Source organism: Octodon degus, unplaced genomic scaffold (assembly GCF_000260255.1).
Source record: "Octodon degus isolate 3935 unplaced genomic scaffold, OctDeg1.0 scaffold00323, whole genome shotgun sequence".
NCBI classification, from domain to species: domain Eukaryota; kingdom Metazoa; phylum Chordata; class Mammalia; order Rodentia; family Octodontidae; genus Octodon; species Octodon degus.
This window is the reverse complement of record NW_004524899.1, coordinates 197,093-211,388: the sequence shown is the minus strand read 5'-3', so window position 1 is coordinate 211,388 and position 14,296 is coordinate 197,093. Positions and strand designations below refer to the sequence as shown.

At 35.6% G+C, this 14,296-nt stretch overlaps 1 protein-coding gene across 4 annotated transcripts in view; it reads left to right on the top strand.

Moving 5' to 3' along the window:
• Window positions 1-13,681, top strand: part of Slc25a40 (solute carrier family 25 member 40) — a 44,838-nt gene extending 31,157 nt beyond the window's left edge. For all 4 annotated transcript variants that reach the window (XM_004647760.2, XM_023708047.1, XM_023708049.1 and 1 more), the window contains 7 exons: window positions 552-619; window positions 2,314-2,438; window positions 3,489-3,662; window positions 8,038-8,147; window positions 11,163-11,244; window positions 12,364-12,444; window positions 12,995-13,681. In XM_004647760.2, coding sequence (XP_004647817.1) covers window positions 552-619; window positions 2,314-2,438; window positions 3,489-3,662; window positions 8,038-8,147; window positions 11,163-11,244; window positions 12,364-12,444; window positions 12,995-13,107 — 753 coding nt within the window. In that variant the 3' untranslated portion in view covers window positions 13,108-13,681. The remainder of the gene's footprint in view (window positions 1-551; window positions 620-2,313; window positions 2,439-3,488; window positions 3,663-8,037; window positions 8,148-11,162; window positions 11,245-12,363; window positions 12,445-12,994) is intronic.
• The last annotated feature ends 615 nt before the right edge of the window (window positions 13,682-14,296 follow it).

The window sequence follows — 14,296 nt, the reverse complement described above, 5'->3', positions numbered from 1 at the left end:
GTGGCTTTGCAGTTCCATAAGGATCAATGTGTTAACAATTTTTTATATGCTTACTGTCTTTCTTTTTTTTTTTTTTTTTTTTTTTTTTTTTTTGAGGAGTGCTTATTCTAATCCTTACGCAATGTTAAGTGTATTATTAACTTGTAAGAGTTTGTCCATTTGCAATAGACTCAAGCTTCTGCCTGTTCGATTCTTCAGAATTTCACAAAGTGGGCTCTTTATTTTTTTAGAACTTATACTTCATTAGGAGTTTTATCTGATCAGTTCTTTGTCACTATTCTATTGCCTTTTCTGCAATTATCTTTCAAAAGTTTGTTTTTAAGCCCTATGTAATCTTTATTCTGTAAGAAGTGTTGTTCATAAATGCTTCATTTTACTCATGTTAAAATTCTTGTTTTTTTGAAAGAATGGACATACATAAATCCAAGAAGCTCATATTTTAGAAATAAATGCTTGAAAGAAGCAAATTACCAATCATTTATCACTCTAAATTTTTATATATATCAGGTTCAGGGCTGTATTTTGACTACTTTTTTCTATAATAATTTTAGGATGCCTTTTTAAAAATCACTCGAAATGAGGGCATTAAGTCCCTGTGGAGTGGCCTTCCTCCTACTCTGTAAGTTGAAATTTAAAACTTTTTTTCTGCTAAGTGATGCTTGTTTTGTATTAGAGTGAGCATGATTAGAGAAAGTCATGCATTGTAAGATTAGACCTCTTTGATATTCTGAAGCATTGTTTTGTGAGTCTCACAGCTACCCACACATTTGATGATGTGCTAGGACTCACAGACCGAAGGAGTGTTATGCCCCTAAATATGGTTTATTGCAGCTGAATGATACAAAGCGTTGGTAGGGGAAAAACACATATCAGGAGTTGACTAATTAAGGACTTCCAAAGTCCTTCGTGGCTTGCACTGGATGTGCTTATTTTTTCTGCAACTCACTGTGAAGGAGCAAAATGTTTCTACCTTGGGAAACTTTGAGTTTCCCTATTTAACCAGCTATAATTAGCCAAACATCAGACCTCAAAAAGGAAAGTAAGTGCTTCCATAAATCACCTTGCCTGCACAAGGCAACCTAGACTACTTGGTTTAGTGCTTTAGATATACAAAGGCATTACCAATGGGGAAAGACCCTTGACTAAATTCCAGGCTGAAGGTCAGCACCCAACAGGCCCTCCTGAAGATATCATGGAAGATTTAAGTAAACAGGCTTACTGTATTAAGTCTTTGCTACATAAAAATAATAGTTTTCCATGTTTAGAAGTAAAGAACCTGGTGTTCATTTGACTTTTTATTTTACTAAAACAGTATGAATATTATGTTTATAAATTTACTTTTCCAGGTAATTCTCTTTACTAACAATTATGTGAATTAATATAAGTAAGACTGAATGTAAAAATTCCAAGTAATACCTTGGCTCTGTTGCCTTGTTTATTTTTCAGCATTTGTTTCGTCTTTTATATGTCATTTATATTAGGCAATTAATCAATTTTGAGGCATATGCGTTAATGCCAAAAAAATTTTAAGTTAGTGAATATCCAGGACTACCATTTGTCTTTCACTGCATTCATTTCTACTCATAAATACTCTATCAGCCTTCACTATAGAATTATTAAGCATTTCAAACTGTGATCTGTGAATACCCTATAGTTGGACCAGAAACATAAACTGCCTTCTTATTGCATTGATATTGCTGAAATGACAATGTGTGTAGTTTTGTATATACATTTACTTAATAACCTCTTTTGATGTTTTCATCTGAGAGAATATTTTATTCGAATCCCCTCAAAGCTAGTGTACAATTCTGGCAATATTAATTGTACTTTATTTCCAATTATAAGCCAGCTTGATATGTGATATATAATTTTAAAATGTCTTACAGTTAGTTGCTCATTAGATTGAAAAGGGAAGGAGATGGATAAGTGTCCTAATGTGTGTATGTGTGTGAGTGAGTGTGTGTTTATCACCTGAGAGTGTACGATTCATGTGATAGGAGTTTGATTAGATAGCACTTTTTAATGTTACATATTATAACTCACATTGCATTCATTTGATGCTTTATATTGAAACAAATGCCCACAAGTAGAATTTAAACTTTTGGAGGGCAGATACTTTTTTACATCTCTTTATTAGTAACTACTAATACTTTAAAAAAAAAAAAAAAGAATAACTTATCTCATGGCTTCTGTGGCTTTTAGCCTGTACACAATAGGATTTTTTTTTGTGTCTATCATGATAGTGAATTTAATTTGCTAGTATGTTTGAGACCTTTGGATAACTGTGAGCAATCTCTTTGTGTGTCTCTACAGAGTGATGGCAGTTCCTGCCACTGTTATTTATTTTACCTGCTATGATCAATTAACTGCTGTTCTGAGATCCAAATTAGGAGAAAATGAAACTAGAATACCAATTATTGCTGGAATTATGGCCAGGTGTAAGTAATAAACTTTTATTTTCATTTTGATTTCTACTTAGGGCATCTGTTTAAATATTGATGTTCAGACAGAATTTGTTTAATGTATGTAATATCAAGGTATATTTTGCATTCTAATTTATATTAATTTGTTAATATTTTTGCTCTGAAAGTAACTTGGCATGTTGATTGCTATTAGCTTAAAATGAGATTAGCCCATTTTGATTGAATCTTGGACAGTTTTTATTTACTTATTAAATCAGGATCATCATATGTAGTCCAGAATGGCCTTAAACTCAAGTGTTTTCCAGGCTAGCCTCAATCTTGATGTCCTTGCACTTCAACCTCTTAAGTCTCGCTATTGCAGACATGTACTACCATATATAGTGTGGAAAGCTTTTATTTTATTTTATTTATTTTTTTGCAGTACAGGGAATTGGATCCAGAAATTTACAGTGAAGTGCAGCCTTTTCTTCTTATTGTTTTGACAAAGTCTTGCTATGTAGCTACTTTACCTGCTCTGGGCTCAAACTTAGGCTTATCCTGCTTCAAGCTTTCAGAGTGCTGGGATCACAGGAATGTGCCGCCATGGCTTGTGTTTTAGAATGACATCAGAAATGGTTCTTATTGACTGAAACTTCCAAGCTGTCATCCAGGCCTATACATGATTCAGACCAAAGTCTTTAATAATTTCCAGTATAAACTTTAGGATTTAGTGTTTAGAAGAGAATTTTTCTCTACTCAAGACCATATTTCTCTGTGAAACAGGACTCTGGTTTATTGGTTAGGCATTCACTAAAGTGAGTTTTTATAAAGGTTCTAGTTGACTGTAACATTTCTGGAACCTCCTTTGAAAGACCTAAAACCAAAAAAGATACATGAAAACAGACATAAAGAATATATTTTGAATGGGAAAGTTTGTACCAATATGTTGACAGATTACATCCTTTTTTTTTAAAGGTTTACAGATATTTCCAAATAAAAGATAAAATATAAAATACAAATATTACATGTTTGTTTGAATAGTACATGTATTTGCTTTATTTCCTTTCATCTGATTATTTGTACTAGTTGGTGCAGTAACTGTGATAAGTCCATTAGAATTGATTAGAACCAAGATGCAGTCTAAGAAGTTTTCTTACAAGGAGCTACACCAGTTTGTCAGCAAGAAAGTATCGCAAGATGGCTGGATTTCCCTTTGGAAGGGCTGGGCTCCTACTGTTCTTCGAGATGTACCTTTTTCAGGTGGGATTTGTCTTACTATTATCTGCTAAACTTTATGTAGCTTTGTCTTATTCATGTACTATTTTGTTAGATTTTAAACCTTTTATGGTCAAAGGTAAGTTTTTTTCTGTAGTAACTACAAATTCTTGGTTCATCATTTGGACATTCAATGGTCACAGTCTTTATTGAATGAATGGTTTCTAATTAAGGTCTGATTTGGTTTATGTTTGTTTGCATTTAATTGCCTTTTAAACATTAATTTCATGGGCATTCATATTCTAAATCCATTTAAGACCACCTTTGATTTGTACCCTTCCTTTTTCAATAATAAAAACTAAATGTCTCCCCATTGAGTGAGTGTCCTGTGAGACTGTTGTAAATCATTTAGGTGCTTGTGTTCAGTTATGTTATTAAGAAATAAAAGGGCCAGCCAGATAGTTCAGCAGATTACAGCAGCTGCTTAGGCAGATGCAGAGACTGGGGTTTGATCCTGGGCTGCCAGTGCCAGCCCCCTTTCCTCCCCCAGTGCACAGTGAGATAACGATTGAGTCAAGGGGAGGTGGTGCAACTGTAATCCAGCACTTGGGAGGCTGAAAAACAGGAGGATCCCTGTGAGTTTGATCTGTGTAGTGAGACCCTATAGAACCTGTACTAAATACATTAAAAAAAAGAAACATAAATGTGCAGTTAATCATAGATTCCTATGCCAATTATGTTTTATTCTTAATTATATATTTAGTATGTAAAAAGTGGCATAGGTGTAAATCATGAAGTATAATAAAATGAACACCCTTGAACTCATCACTTCAGTCTGTGAGCTTGAGTGTAACAGCTTTTAACATCACCACACCACAAAAATGCTCTTTTATGTTTACATTCCTAGTAGTGTCCAACATACTGAATATTTTTGGTCATCTGTTTGATTTTTTAAAGAATTGTTTTTCTGTGTATTATTTAGTTTTAACCTGTTTTTGTACTTTGAAAAAATCTTTTCACTCAATTCTTCCTGGGATTCATTCTACGTTTAATTCATTTTTAATCTTATTTATGTACAGATAACTATGCTGTAAATATTTTTAGTCAGTTTCTGTGCATCTGTGCAACAGTTGCCTAGTATTAGATTTGCTGAATCATATGAGTACCATATCCAGCATGCATTTCTGATTTCACTAGGTGATGCAAACTCTTTCCTAAGGTGATTGTGTGGATCTCTACACCTGTCAGCAATATATATTTCCTGCTGATTTATACCTTTACCAGGTCTCTTATTGTTAAATTTCTTAAGTTTCTCTGGTAATTTCAAGGAATATCTCACTGTAATTTACATGCCTCAGTGGTTATAAGATTGGACACAGTTTCAGTTGTTATTCAGTTAGTTATAGTTGCTTTGAGGATATAACTAACGTAGGTTTTCAGATTTGTTCCCCGTGCTCTCCCCCGCTGCCCCCCCCATCTGGATGTGCTGAGCTTTGTCTCAGCATCATCTAGTGAATGTCTATAGTTGCTACAAGGATCTGCAGGGTCACCTCTGCTATATCAGATTTGCATATATGCACAGATCTGTTTCATTGGTTAATTTGTCTAAATCTGTGCCAATTCCTTATCCTAAAGTCTTAGTGCTTTATTAAAAATCTTGATATTACCTTTATTTTTTTCTTCTCTAGAAATGGCATATGTTTATGTCAATAAATAATATTTGAAGTATTTTGGTAGAGATTTCAGTTTCTTTTCAAAAAGATTAACTTCATTTCCTTTTGTTGTAGGCAGCTGAATTAGATAGAAATATTATAGGCTGGCAGACAGGGCCAGGCCCTCAAGGAGACAACATAGAAGACAAGGTGACTTTGCAACTTTGGAAGAAACAAACACTCCAGCTTTGGACCACACCTCAAGACAAAAGTAAACAAATGCAGCCACATATTTCCCTAGGCATGGGCATCAGGGATTGATATTTTAAATAGGTATTAATCACCTTGAAAGAGCCCTAAAGAGTCACTGATCCAACCCCCAGCAGGAAAGGACCCTGTCCTGTATTCATGCCCGCTTGCTACATTTGGTCCTGGATTTAATCATTTTACCTGAGCAGTGGTGCTTGTAATCTCATTGGTTGACCGTAGTTTTGTCCCACCTCATGCCTACCTAAGCTGAGTTCCCGTGTTCTTCAACACCTTAGACCCACCTCACCACAAGGTACCTCTCAGGTCAGGTGTTTTGTTTTCCCCTATGTCACTTTGAGATCTATTAAAAGTATCCCCCACTCTCCAACTGTCACAGCATTTGTTCATTTTTGTGAGGTTGAGATTGAAACTTTATGCATTTTTAGGCACTGAGCAACACGTCCAGGCTTTGTAGTTGATGCAACTCATTTTATCTTTTGAGTTTGTGTGGATAAAAAATGATACAGGGAAACCTCCAAATGACACAGAGAGAAAAACTGATCTCCCGACCTAAAAGGTACCTGGAATGAGTTTCGTGTTCTCTAAAATCGAATAATGAATTTTAGGAAAAAATGGAGGTTATGAGCAGAATGTATTTATTGAGGGAAAGAAAGTTCCTGTCCAAGAGAGACAGAAGGGGGCCCCCGAGCAAGGTGGTCTCTGGGAAGCTGTCTCTTTCAAGGACTTTTATAGAGAAAAACCATGTGATGAGGTGGGTCTAAAGTGGTGGAGAACATGGAAACTCAGCTTAGGTGGGCATGAGGTGGGACAAAACTATGGTCAACCAATGAGATTACAAGCACCATTGCTCAGGTAAAATTGATTAAATCCAATACCAAATGGGGAAGTGAGTAATATAGCAAGAAGGCATGAATATGGGACAGGGTCTCTTCCTGTTGGGGGTTGGGCTAGTGACTCATTTGGGCTCTTTCAAGGTGATTAATACCTATTTAGAATATCAATCCCTGATGCTCATCCCTAGGGAAGTATTTAGCTGTGTTTCTTCTTTTGTCTTGGTCTTGAGGTGTGGTCCATACAGCAGTGTCTGTCTCTTCCCTGAGTTGTAAAGTCACCTTGATCTTGTCTCCTTGAGGGCCTGGCCCTGACTGACTGCCTTATAATATTTCTGTCTAATTCAGCTACCTACAACAATAATATATTGCAGTAGCAAGTTGTTCCTTTTTAGAAATTTTTAATCATCAAAGCTTCTTTTCCAGGGCCGGGGAGATGGCTCAGTAGAGTAAGTGCTTCCCTGACAAGTGCAGAGTTCAATCCCCATTCCGTACAAAACAAAACGAAAACCTTCTTTTCCTGCCTCACAGGGTTTTGAATAATAGGGATAACAGCAAACATCCTGTCATTTCCCAAAATGTAGGAGAAGTAACTGTTGTTTCAGAATAGTTGTCCTTGCCCCAGGGTTCTGATGCATACCCTTTAGGAAGTTAAGAAGTTTCCCTTTAGACTATAGATTGTTGTCTCAGTTACTTGTCTCTCCTTGCTGGGACAAATACCTGATACCCAAAATGAAGGAAGGAAAGGTTCACAGTCTCTGGAGGTTTCAGTCCAAGCTCATCTGGCTTCAAGGCAGAGAGTGGCAGTTGCAGAGAGCGGAAAGCAAAGGGAGTGGCAGCAGCTCAGGCAGCTAGCTAGCCTCTCTCCCTTCCTTACACTGTAATGCAGAGGATCAGCCTCAGGGCACTCACACCCATAATCCCAACGTTGGATTAGGAATCAATCAGAAATTTCAGAAGCTGCCTGCCTGAGGCTTTGGGTAGACAACTAAAGACAAACTGTAACAATTGTCAAGAAGTATGTTTGCCTGAAGTAGAAGTGTTGAACTTTATCAGATGCTTTTTTTCATTATTAGATTATTTTTTGGTTTTGTTAATGTAGTATATTGCATTGTATTATTATTTTTTTTTCCTGTATTTTAGGGAGGGGTCTACAGGGTATTCAGGGTATCACTACTAGATTGGACTCATAGTGATCCACCTGTTTACAGCCTCCCAAGAGCTGTGATTACAGGCCTGTGCCACCACACCCAGTCTCAATTGCTATCTCAGTGAGCCCTGGGGGTGAGGCCGGCATGGCCGGCCCTGGGATTGAACCCCTGGCCCCTGTGCCTGCTTGCAGGCGGTTAGGCAGATGCAGGGACCAGGGTTTGATCCCTATGCTGACCTCACCTCGGGGTTGCGCTGAGATGGGGATTGAGACTGGGTGTGGTGACAGGTGTCTGTAATCCTGGTGCTTGGGAGGCTGAAAGCAGGAGGATCACTATGAGTCCTATCTATGTAGTGAGACCCTGTAGATCCTGTACTAAACACATTTTTTAAAAAAGGTAAGACTATTAGTCTAACTGGAAAGCATGATGTGTCAAGGTTGGAATTTCTTTGACTTATCTTTGTTTAAATACCACATTTTATTTCTAAATATATACAGTTTTTATTCTCTTTTTATAGCAATATACTGGTATAACTATGAAATTTTAAGGAAGTGGCTATGTGAGAAATCTGGTATATATGAACCAACTTTTATGATCAACTTTACTTCAGGAGCCTTGGCTGGTTCTGTAAGTTTATTGTTATATTGTTACTCTTCTAGGAAAATAGAAAGTCGTGTTAAAACAACCAAAAGTATATAGCATTTCACATATATTCAGCGAGAACCTTTTGAACTATACTTTTAAACTTAGCATCTTTTAAGAAAATAAGTGATTAGCCATTAGAATCATTTAAAATGTACTTTGTGTTGCTGTTTTTACGTTACATTTTTATATATTTAATATATTTTTCTGAGAAACTTTGATTTGTTAGATCACTCTAGTTGAAGCATTTTATACATGATAGTACTTTATTATTTATAGAGCTTTTATAATATAGTTCAGTAAGCGCTAGTTAGATATGATCAGGAATATTCATGGAATATTATCCCATATACATCACTTAATTAAATACAAGCTGTTCTACCATCTGTTAATTGCTGTTTCTTTCTCTTTTTTTGTGCTACTAAGGTTTGAACTTGGCCTTGTGCTTGCCAGGCAAGCACTTATTTTACTGAGCTATCTTCCTGGCTCCAATTGCTATTTCTTTGGAAACTTTTTGCTTACTTCTTAAAATAATTGTAAGCAAAATTACAGCCTGCAGGAAAAAATCTCCAGTGACCTTTTTGGGTTTTTTTGGTGGAACCAGGGATTAAACTCAGGCCCTTGTGCTTGCCAGGCAAGCACTTATTCTACTGAGCCATCTCCCTAGCCCCTTCCAGTGACCTTTTTGAATGGTAGAAAGTTCACGTTTTTGGGCTGGGTAGATAGCTCAACGGTCTAAGCACCTTCCTTGCTAGCAAAGGACTTGGGTTTGATCCCTAGTACTGCATGCCATGCCCACCCCAGAACCCTGGGCACCCTGTGCTGGCCACTGGAACCAGGCATAGTGGCGCAAGCCTATAATTCCAGCACTGGGGAGGCTGAGACAGGAGGATCACTGTGAGTCTGAGCTGCGAAGCAAGACCCTGCACTAAACAAACAATTACAAAAGTTATAGAGTTGACATTTTGACATTTTCTAGTTGGTCCACAGAAGAGAAAGTAATACACAATAGAGCTTTTCTGAGTAGACTCCCATCACCATGCCCTTGGCCATAGAGAGTTCTTTTATATGCAAAAATATGCAAGATTAGCTTGTAAGAATGTACAGCATGACATTGACATTTCAGAATCATAGAAAAATAGATGCCAGGTGATAAACACCTGCAGACAGCTATTTAAAAACATAGTGTAAAACCTAGACTATGGGAGTCACTGCTATTGAGTTCAACACTGAGGTGTGAAAGTCAGTAGGTCCAAGATTGTTAAGTCCCATGGATTATAAGTTATTTCAGTCGTTAAAGAAGTTAAAATGTTGTACCAGCTGAGCACCGTAGTGCACACCTGTAATTCCAGCATTTGGGAGGCTTAGGCAGGAGGATTGCCACAAATTGGAGACCAGCCTAGGCTACATAGTGAGTTCAAAGCCAGTATGAACTACATAGTACAACCTGGTCTCAAAAAAATAATAGTGGTAATAAAGAAAAAAATGTTTTACCAGGTTTATAGTAAAATAAGGGAGGTTCTCTATTTTACTTTTTCTCCTTAACATAGAAAAAAAAAATTTAAATGATTTAGAGAAGAAAGCTGGATTTTTACAGTTTTGAAGTAAAGATTTATCTCTGCAACAGAAAAAACTTGAATATGACAGGGTTCTGGCTTTCTGTTCAAAAACAACAGTGTGAAGGACATCATTTAAAAAGTATCAGAAAGGTGTATATGACATTGTTGCCACTATCCAGCAGCATCTGGAGATGGAGAAACAGTAACTGATTTTATCTTACTTGTAATCTTTGAAACTGATTTCAAAACTCTTAATCATCAGATTATTGAGGTAAAAATAAAATGTAAGTAATTTTAAGATGCATTTTATGACCATAGTGGCCCAAATGTGAATTCAGAAGCAAAAGGTAGATACCAGGTTTTACATGGCTGTTGTACTGTGAGGACATTCTTCTTCTTTTCTTCAACTTACTTTGTAGCTCTGGCTGACCTCAAACTTGCAGCGATCCTCCTGCTTCATGTCCAGCTGTGAGACCATACTTAAAAGAATTTAATTTAGTTTTTGTTAAAAACAGAAAATTCTGGACATCGTGGCACATAATTGTAATCCCAGCATGCTGGGAGGCTGAGGCAGCAGGACTGAAAGTTCGAGCAAAGCTTGGGTAACTTAGTGAGAGACCTTGCCTCCAAATTGTTATTATTATTTTTATAATTAAATAGGGCTGAGAATGCAACTCAGTGTGAAGACCCTGTGTTCAGTCCTGAGTACCATTAAAAAAAAAAAAAGTTTTTTACATAAGGCATCATAGAAGTAATTATTAAATTGAGTAATTTTGAGAAACGTTTATTATGTGAACCAATGTAACTATAGTTGATAAATATATTGATTATCATTAAGAAAAAGTAGGTAAACCAATTCATTTTCTCATGTACTAAAATTTAATATTTTGGGGTCTGCCCCTTAGCTCAGTTGTTTAAGTGGCTGCTTCAACAAAGCATTCATCCTCAGGTTGCTGTGGTTCAATCCCCACAGCTCCAGCCAGCCAAACATGCCCTGAAGGCATTCTGAGCCAGCCCCCCCCCCCAAAAAAAAAGAATTTAATATTTTAAATTATTTTGAAAACATTTGCTGGAAATTTTCAGATTCTAATTAGAAAGTAGAGAATTTCTGATGTAAAATATATGTCATACATTCATGTGTGTGAAATACAGGAGCAACAGAACATAGAGGAGCATCAGAAACCAGAGTATTGGTCTTGCAGTCAGAGGTTTGAGTGAATGCTGGCTCTGCTCAGAAAAGGAAAAGGTCTCTGGGACTATTTGCATCTGATTTTTTTTGAGGAATATTTTAAGAAAGACTTCTCTTTGGTTTTGTTTTAATCTCAGTTTTTTAGCTTTGATTTTCATCATTATCTTTGTTAAGTAATATGCTAATAGGGGAGTTAAAGACGTTTTGGGAAGAATTAAAAGGTAAATTTGAATTAATTTTACTTTCTGATAGTTTGCAGCTGTTGTAACTTTGCCATTTGATGTGGTAAAAACCCAAAAGCAGACACAACTTTGGACATATGAAAGTCATAAAAGTAAGTTTAGACATTTTTAAGGTGCCATTTTTTTGTTTGTTTGTTTGTTTTCCTGTCTAGATACTTTTAGGTATATCTAAAAATAAGGTAAACAAGATTGTTTGCATTATACCTTATTCTTTAATTTTAAAAAGTGTGTACTGTTACAGTGAAATACCCAGAAAAAATACTATGTACCCTCCCCCCAAATTTAAGCAATTTTAAATTCTGTATTTGGACTGTCATGAGTTAGATCTCTTACCTTTTTTAAAGAGAATGATACATAGTTTGTCTTTAGTCTCCTTTAAATGTATTATTATTTTTCTAGTATGATTTTTATATAAGCCAGTAAAAATAAGTGTAGACAAGTTAGTGTAAAGGATAGGCAATGACTGGCAATCTTTTTCTTCTCGTTTGTGCTTTTTGTGAGCATGTGTAAATATTTTGCTCGGTTTTACCTTTGTTTCATTTAGTATGTGTTTTTCCTATTTTATCTTTTCCTTTTTTTTTCTATAGCCTGCCTGTACTTTCTCTTAGAACAAAAGTGATGCTTAAATTTGCTTCTATGAGTTCTACTCTGTCATGTATTCTATTTAGAAAATATATAAAACCCAGAAGAAATTATCCATTCAGTATATATTATATAAATCTTATGGTAGCCTGTTGTAATGCAAATAAATTATCACAAATCTATAAAATAATATTTTGCATAAAATGTATGATTAATATTATAATGTTAAAAGAAACATTGACTGTAGACTCTACAAATGAATCTTGTTGATACTGGTGATAACGTTGTTTGTTTGACCTACCAAAAATTTAGTTTCTTTTAATACTAGATACTAATGAAAACCTGGAGTTTTGTTATATCAGAATTCTCCCTTTTCCCTGCTTTTGGTCTGAGCATTCTAGCTGCCTAAGCCCTATCGGTCCCTTTCTGTATCCAGTTGTGAACACATTTTAACTTGAAATCTTTTCTGTAAATGTGTTTATGAAAATCTCTCTTTAGGTGAACAGGTCTGTTTTTAGTATAATGAAATCATACACTCCCAAAGTAATGAATACCATTCTATATATATTATCTGTATTAGAAATAATGAAATTATGATTTTTTTTTGATAGCTTTTGTTTTATTTTTAGTTTCTATGCCTTTAGATATGTCAACCTGGGTTATAATGAAGAATATTATTGCTAAAAATGGATTTTCTGGATTATTTGCAGGTAAAAACATCTGCTTTACTGATCATTGAATAGAATTATTAGTTTTAAATCTTTCACTTTGTAAAATTAATTGTCAGGAGAAAGTTACAGGTAACACTTTAAATGTCTTTGCTATAAGTAAAATATCTTTGTTAAAGTAAATATCTTTGCTGTAAGGAAAGAGCTAAAAGAAATGCTAGTTAAGTGTGGTGGCACATGCCTGTAATACCAGTCACTGGAAGCTGAGGCAGGAGGATGCTGTCTGTTTAGGGCCTACCTGTACTACATGACTGCTGAGACCCCGCCTCAAAAAAAAAAAACAAAACAGAAACACAAAGTAAAGAAAAGCAAAAGAAATGCTTTTAACTGTAGACCTACTCACAATAAGATAAAATTTCCAGGTGGAACTCAGAAAGTTGGAAGTGTATAGTTTGGCCTCTTTGTTATCCACTCATACAGGATTTTATCTGTCATTTTATGCAGTTTGTTCATTGTAAGAATGGAGCCAGGTAAGTTATCTTTTTTAAAAAAACAAGGTAAAATTTGTTCTTTTTTCCCATTTTCTTTTTAGGTTTGATTCCTCGCTTAATTAAAATTGCTCCTGCTTGTGCCATTATGATCAGTACCTATGAATTTGGAAAGGCTTTTTTCCAGAGGCAAAATGTTCAAAGGCAGCAGTTCTAGGGATAAAGGTTCAGCCTAGAAGGATCACAGCCAAATAAGATGAGACTCTTGGGCAAAGGAGCTGTTTAAATCTTACTCTGTTATAATTATTTTCTTTCTTTCCTATAATTTAAATGAATAGTAATTTCTATTCTACCTCAAAATCATAATCTTAGTTTTAAAATAAAAAATTTATTTTTTGGAGATTGAAAAAAAAATGCCAGAATCATCACCATTTTATTTTGTCAGTAAAGAAATATTACTGCTTAGCATAAAAAGCACTCTGAGTTTGATTTCAGTGTAACTTAGTCTGTCAGATAAAAAAGAATCTTTTGAATTTTACTTGATAATGTCTGGAAGAAAAATGGTCAAGGTTTATGTACATTTAAATCATGTACACAGATACTTCAGGAAAGGAGATAATAGAAGTTGGTCACTTGTCACATTTGTCTAATATCACCTCATAATTTCTTTTAATTTACATGCCTTAGTTTTTCCTCCCACACTACTGATTTAAGACTCGTGTACTGCAGTTATTTGTATGATATGAAATGTAATTATTCATGTGATATGGATCTTAACATGTTTGGTGAATGAAAACCCTATATTTACAGTTCCTGTTTAAAAAGGAGGTTTTACTGATTGTAGTAAATGTTCACTCAGACATGGATCAGCTGTGGACTCCACATTGCAATTACAATGAAAAAGTAAGTTATTTGGCACAGGAACAGCCCCTGGATGTTAGCCAACTTGGTCATTTCTGTTGAATTTTTTCTAAATATATAGAGATTATTACCGTTTGAGCTTCTCTATTCTAGAAATGTAAAATCTGAAATGCTCCAAAACCTGAAGCTCTTTGAGGGATTTTTTTGGGGGGGAGGGGGGCTTTGAATGCCTTCAGGGCAGGATTGGCTGGCTTGAGTTGTGGGGATCGAACCACAGCAACCTGAGCCTGACTGCTTTGTTGAAGCAGCCACTTAAAGAACTGAGCTAAGGGGCTGGCCCCTGAAGCTCTTTGAGCATTGACACCACAAGTAGAAAATTCTTCACCTGACCTCACATGATAAGGGTTGCAGGCACACTAAATTTCCTACACTAAACACTAAATAAAATTCCTTTCAGGCCATGTATATAAGAAGTTTGTACAGTATTGACGAACTTTGTATTTAGACTTGCATTCCTTCCCTAAGATAGATAGATAGATAGATAG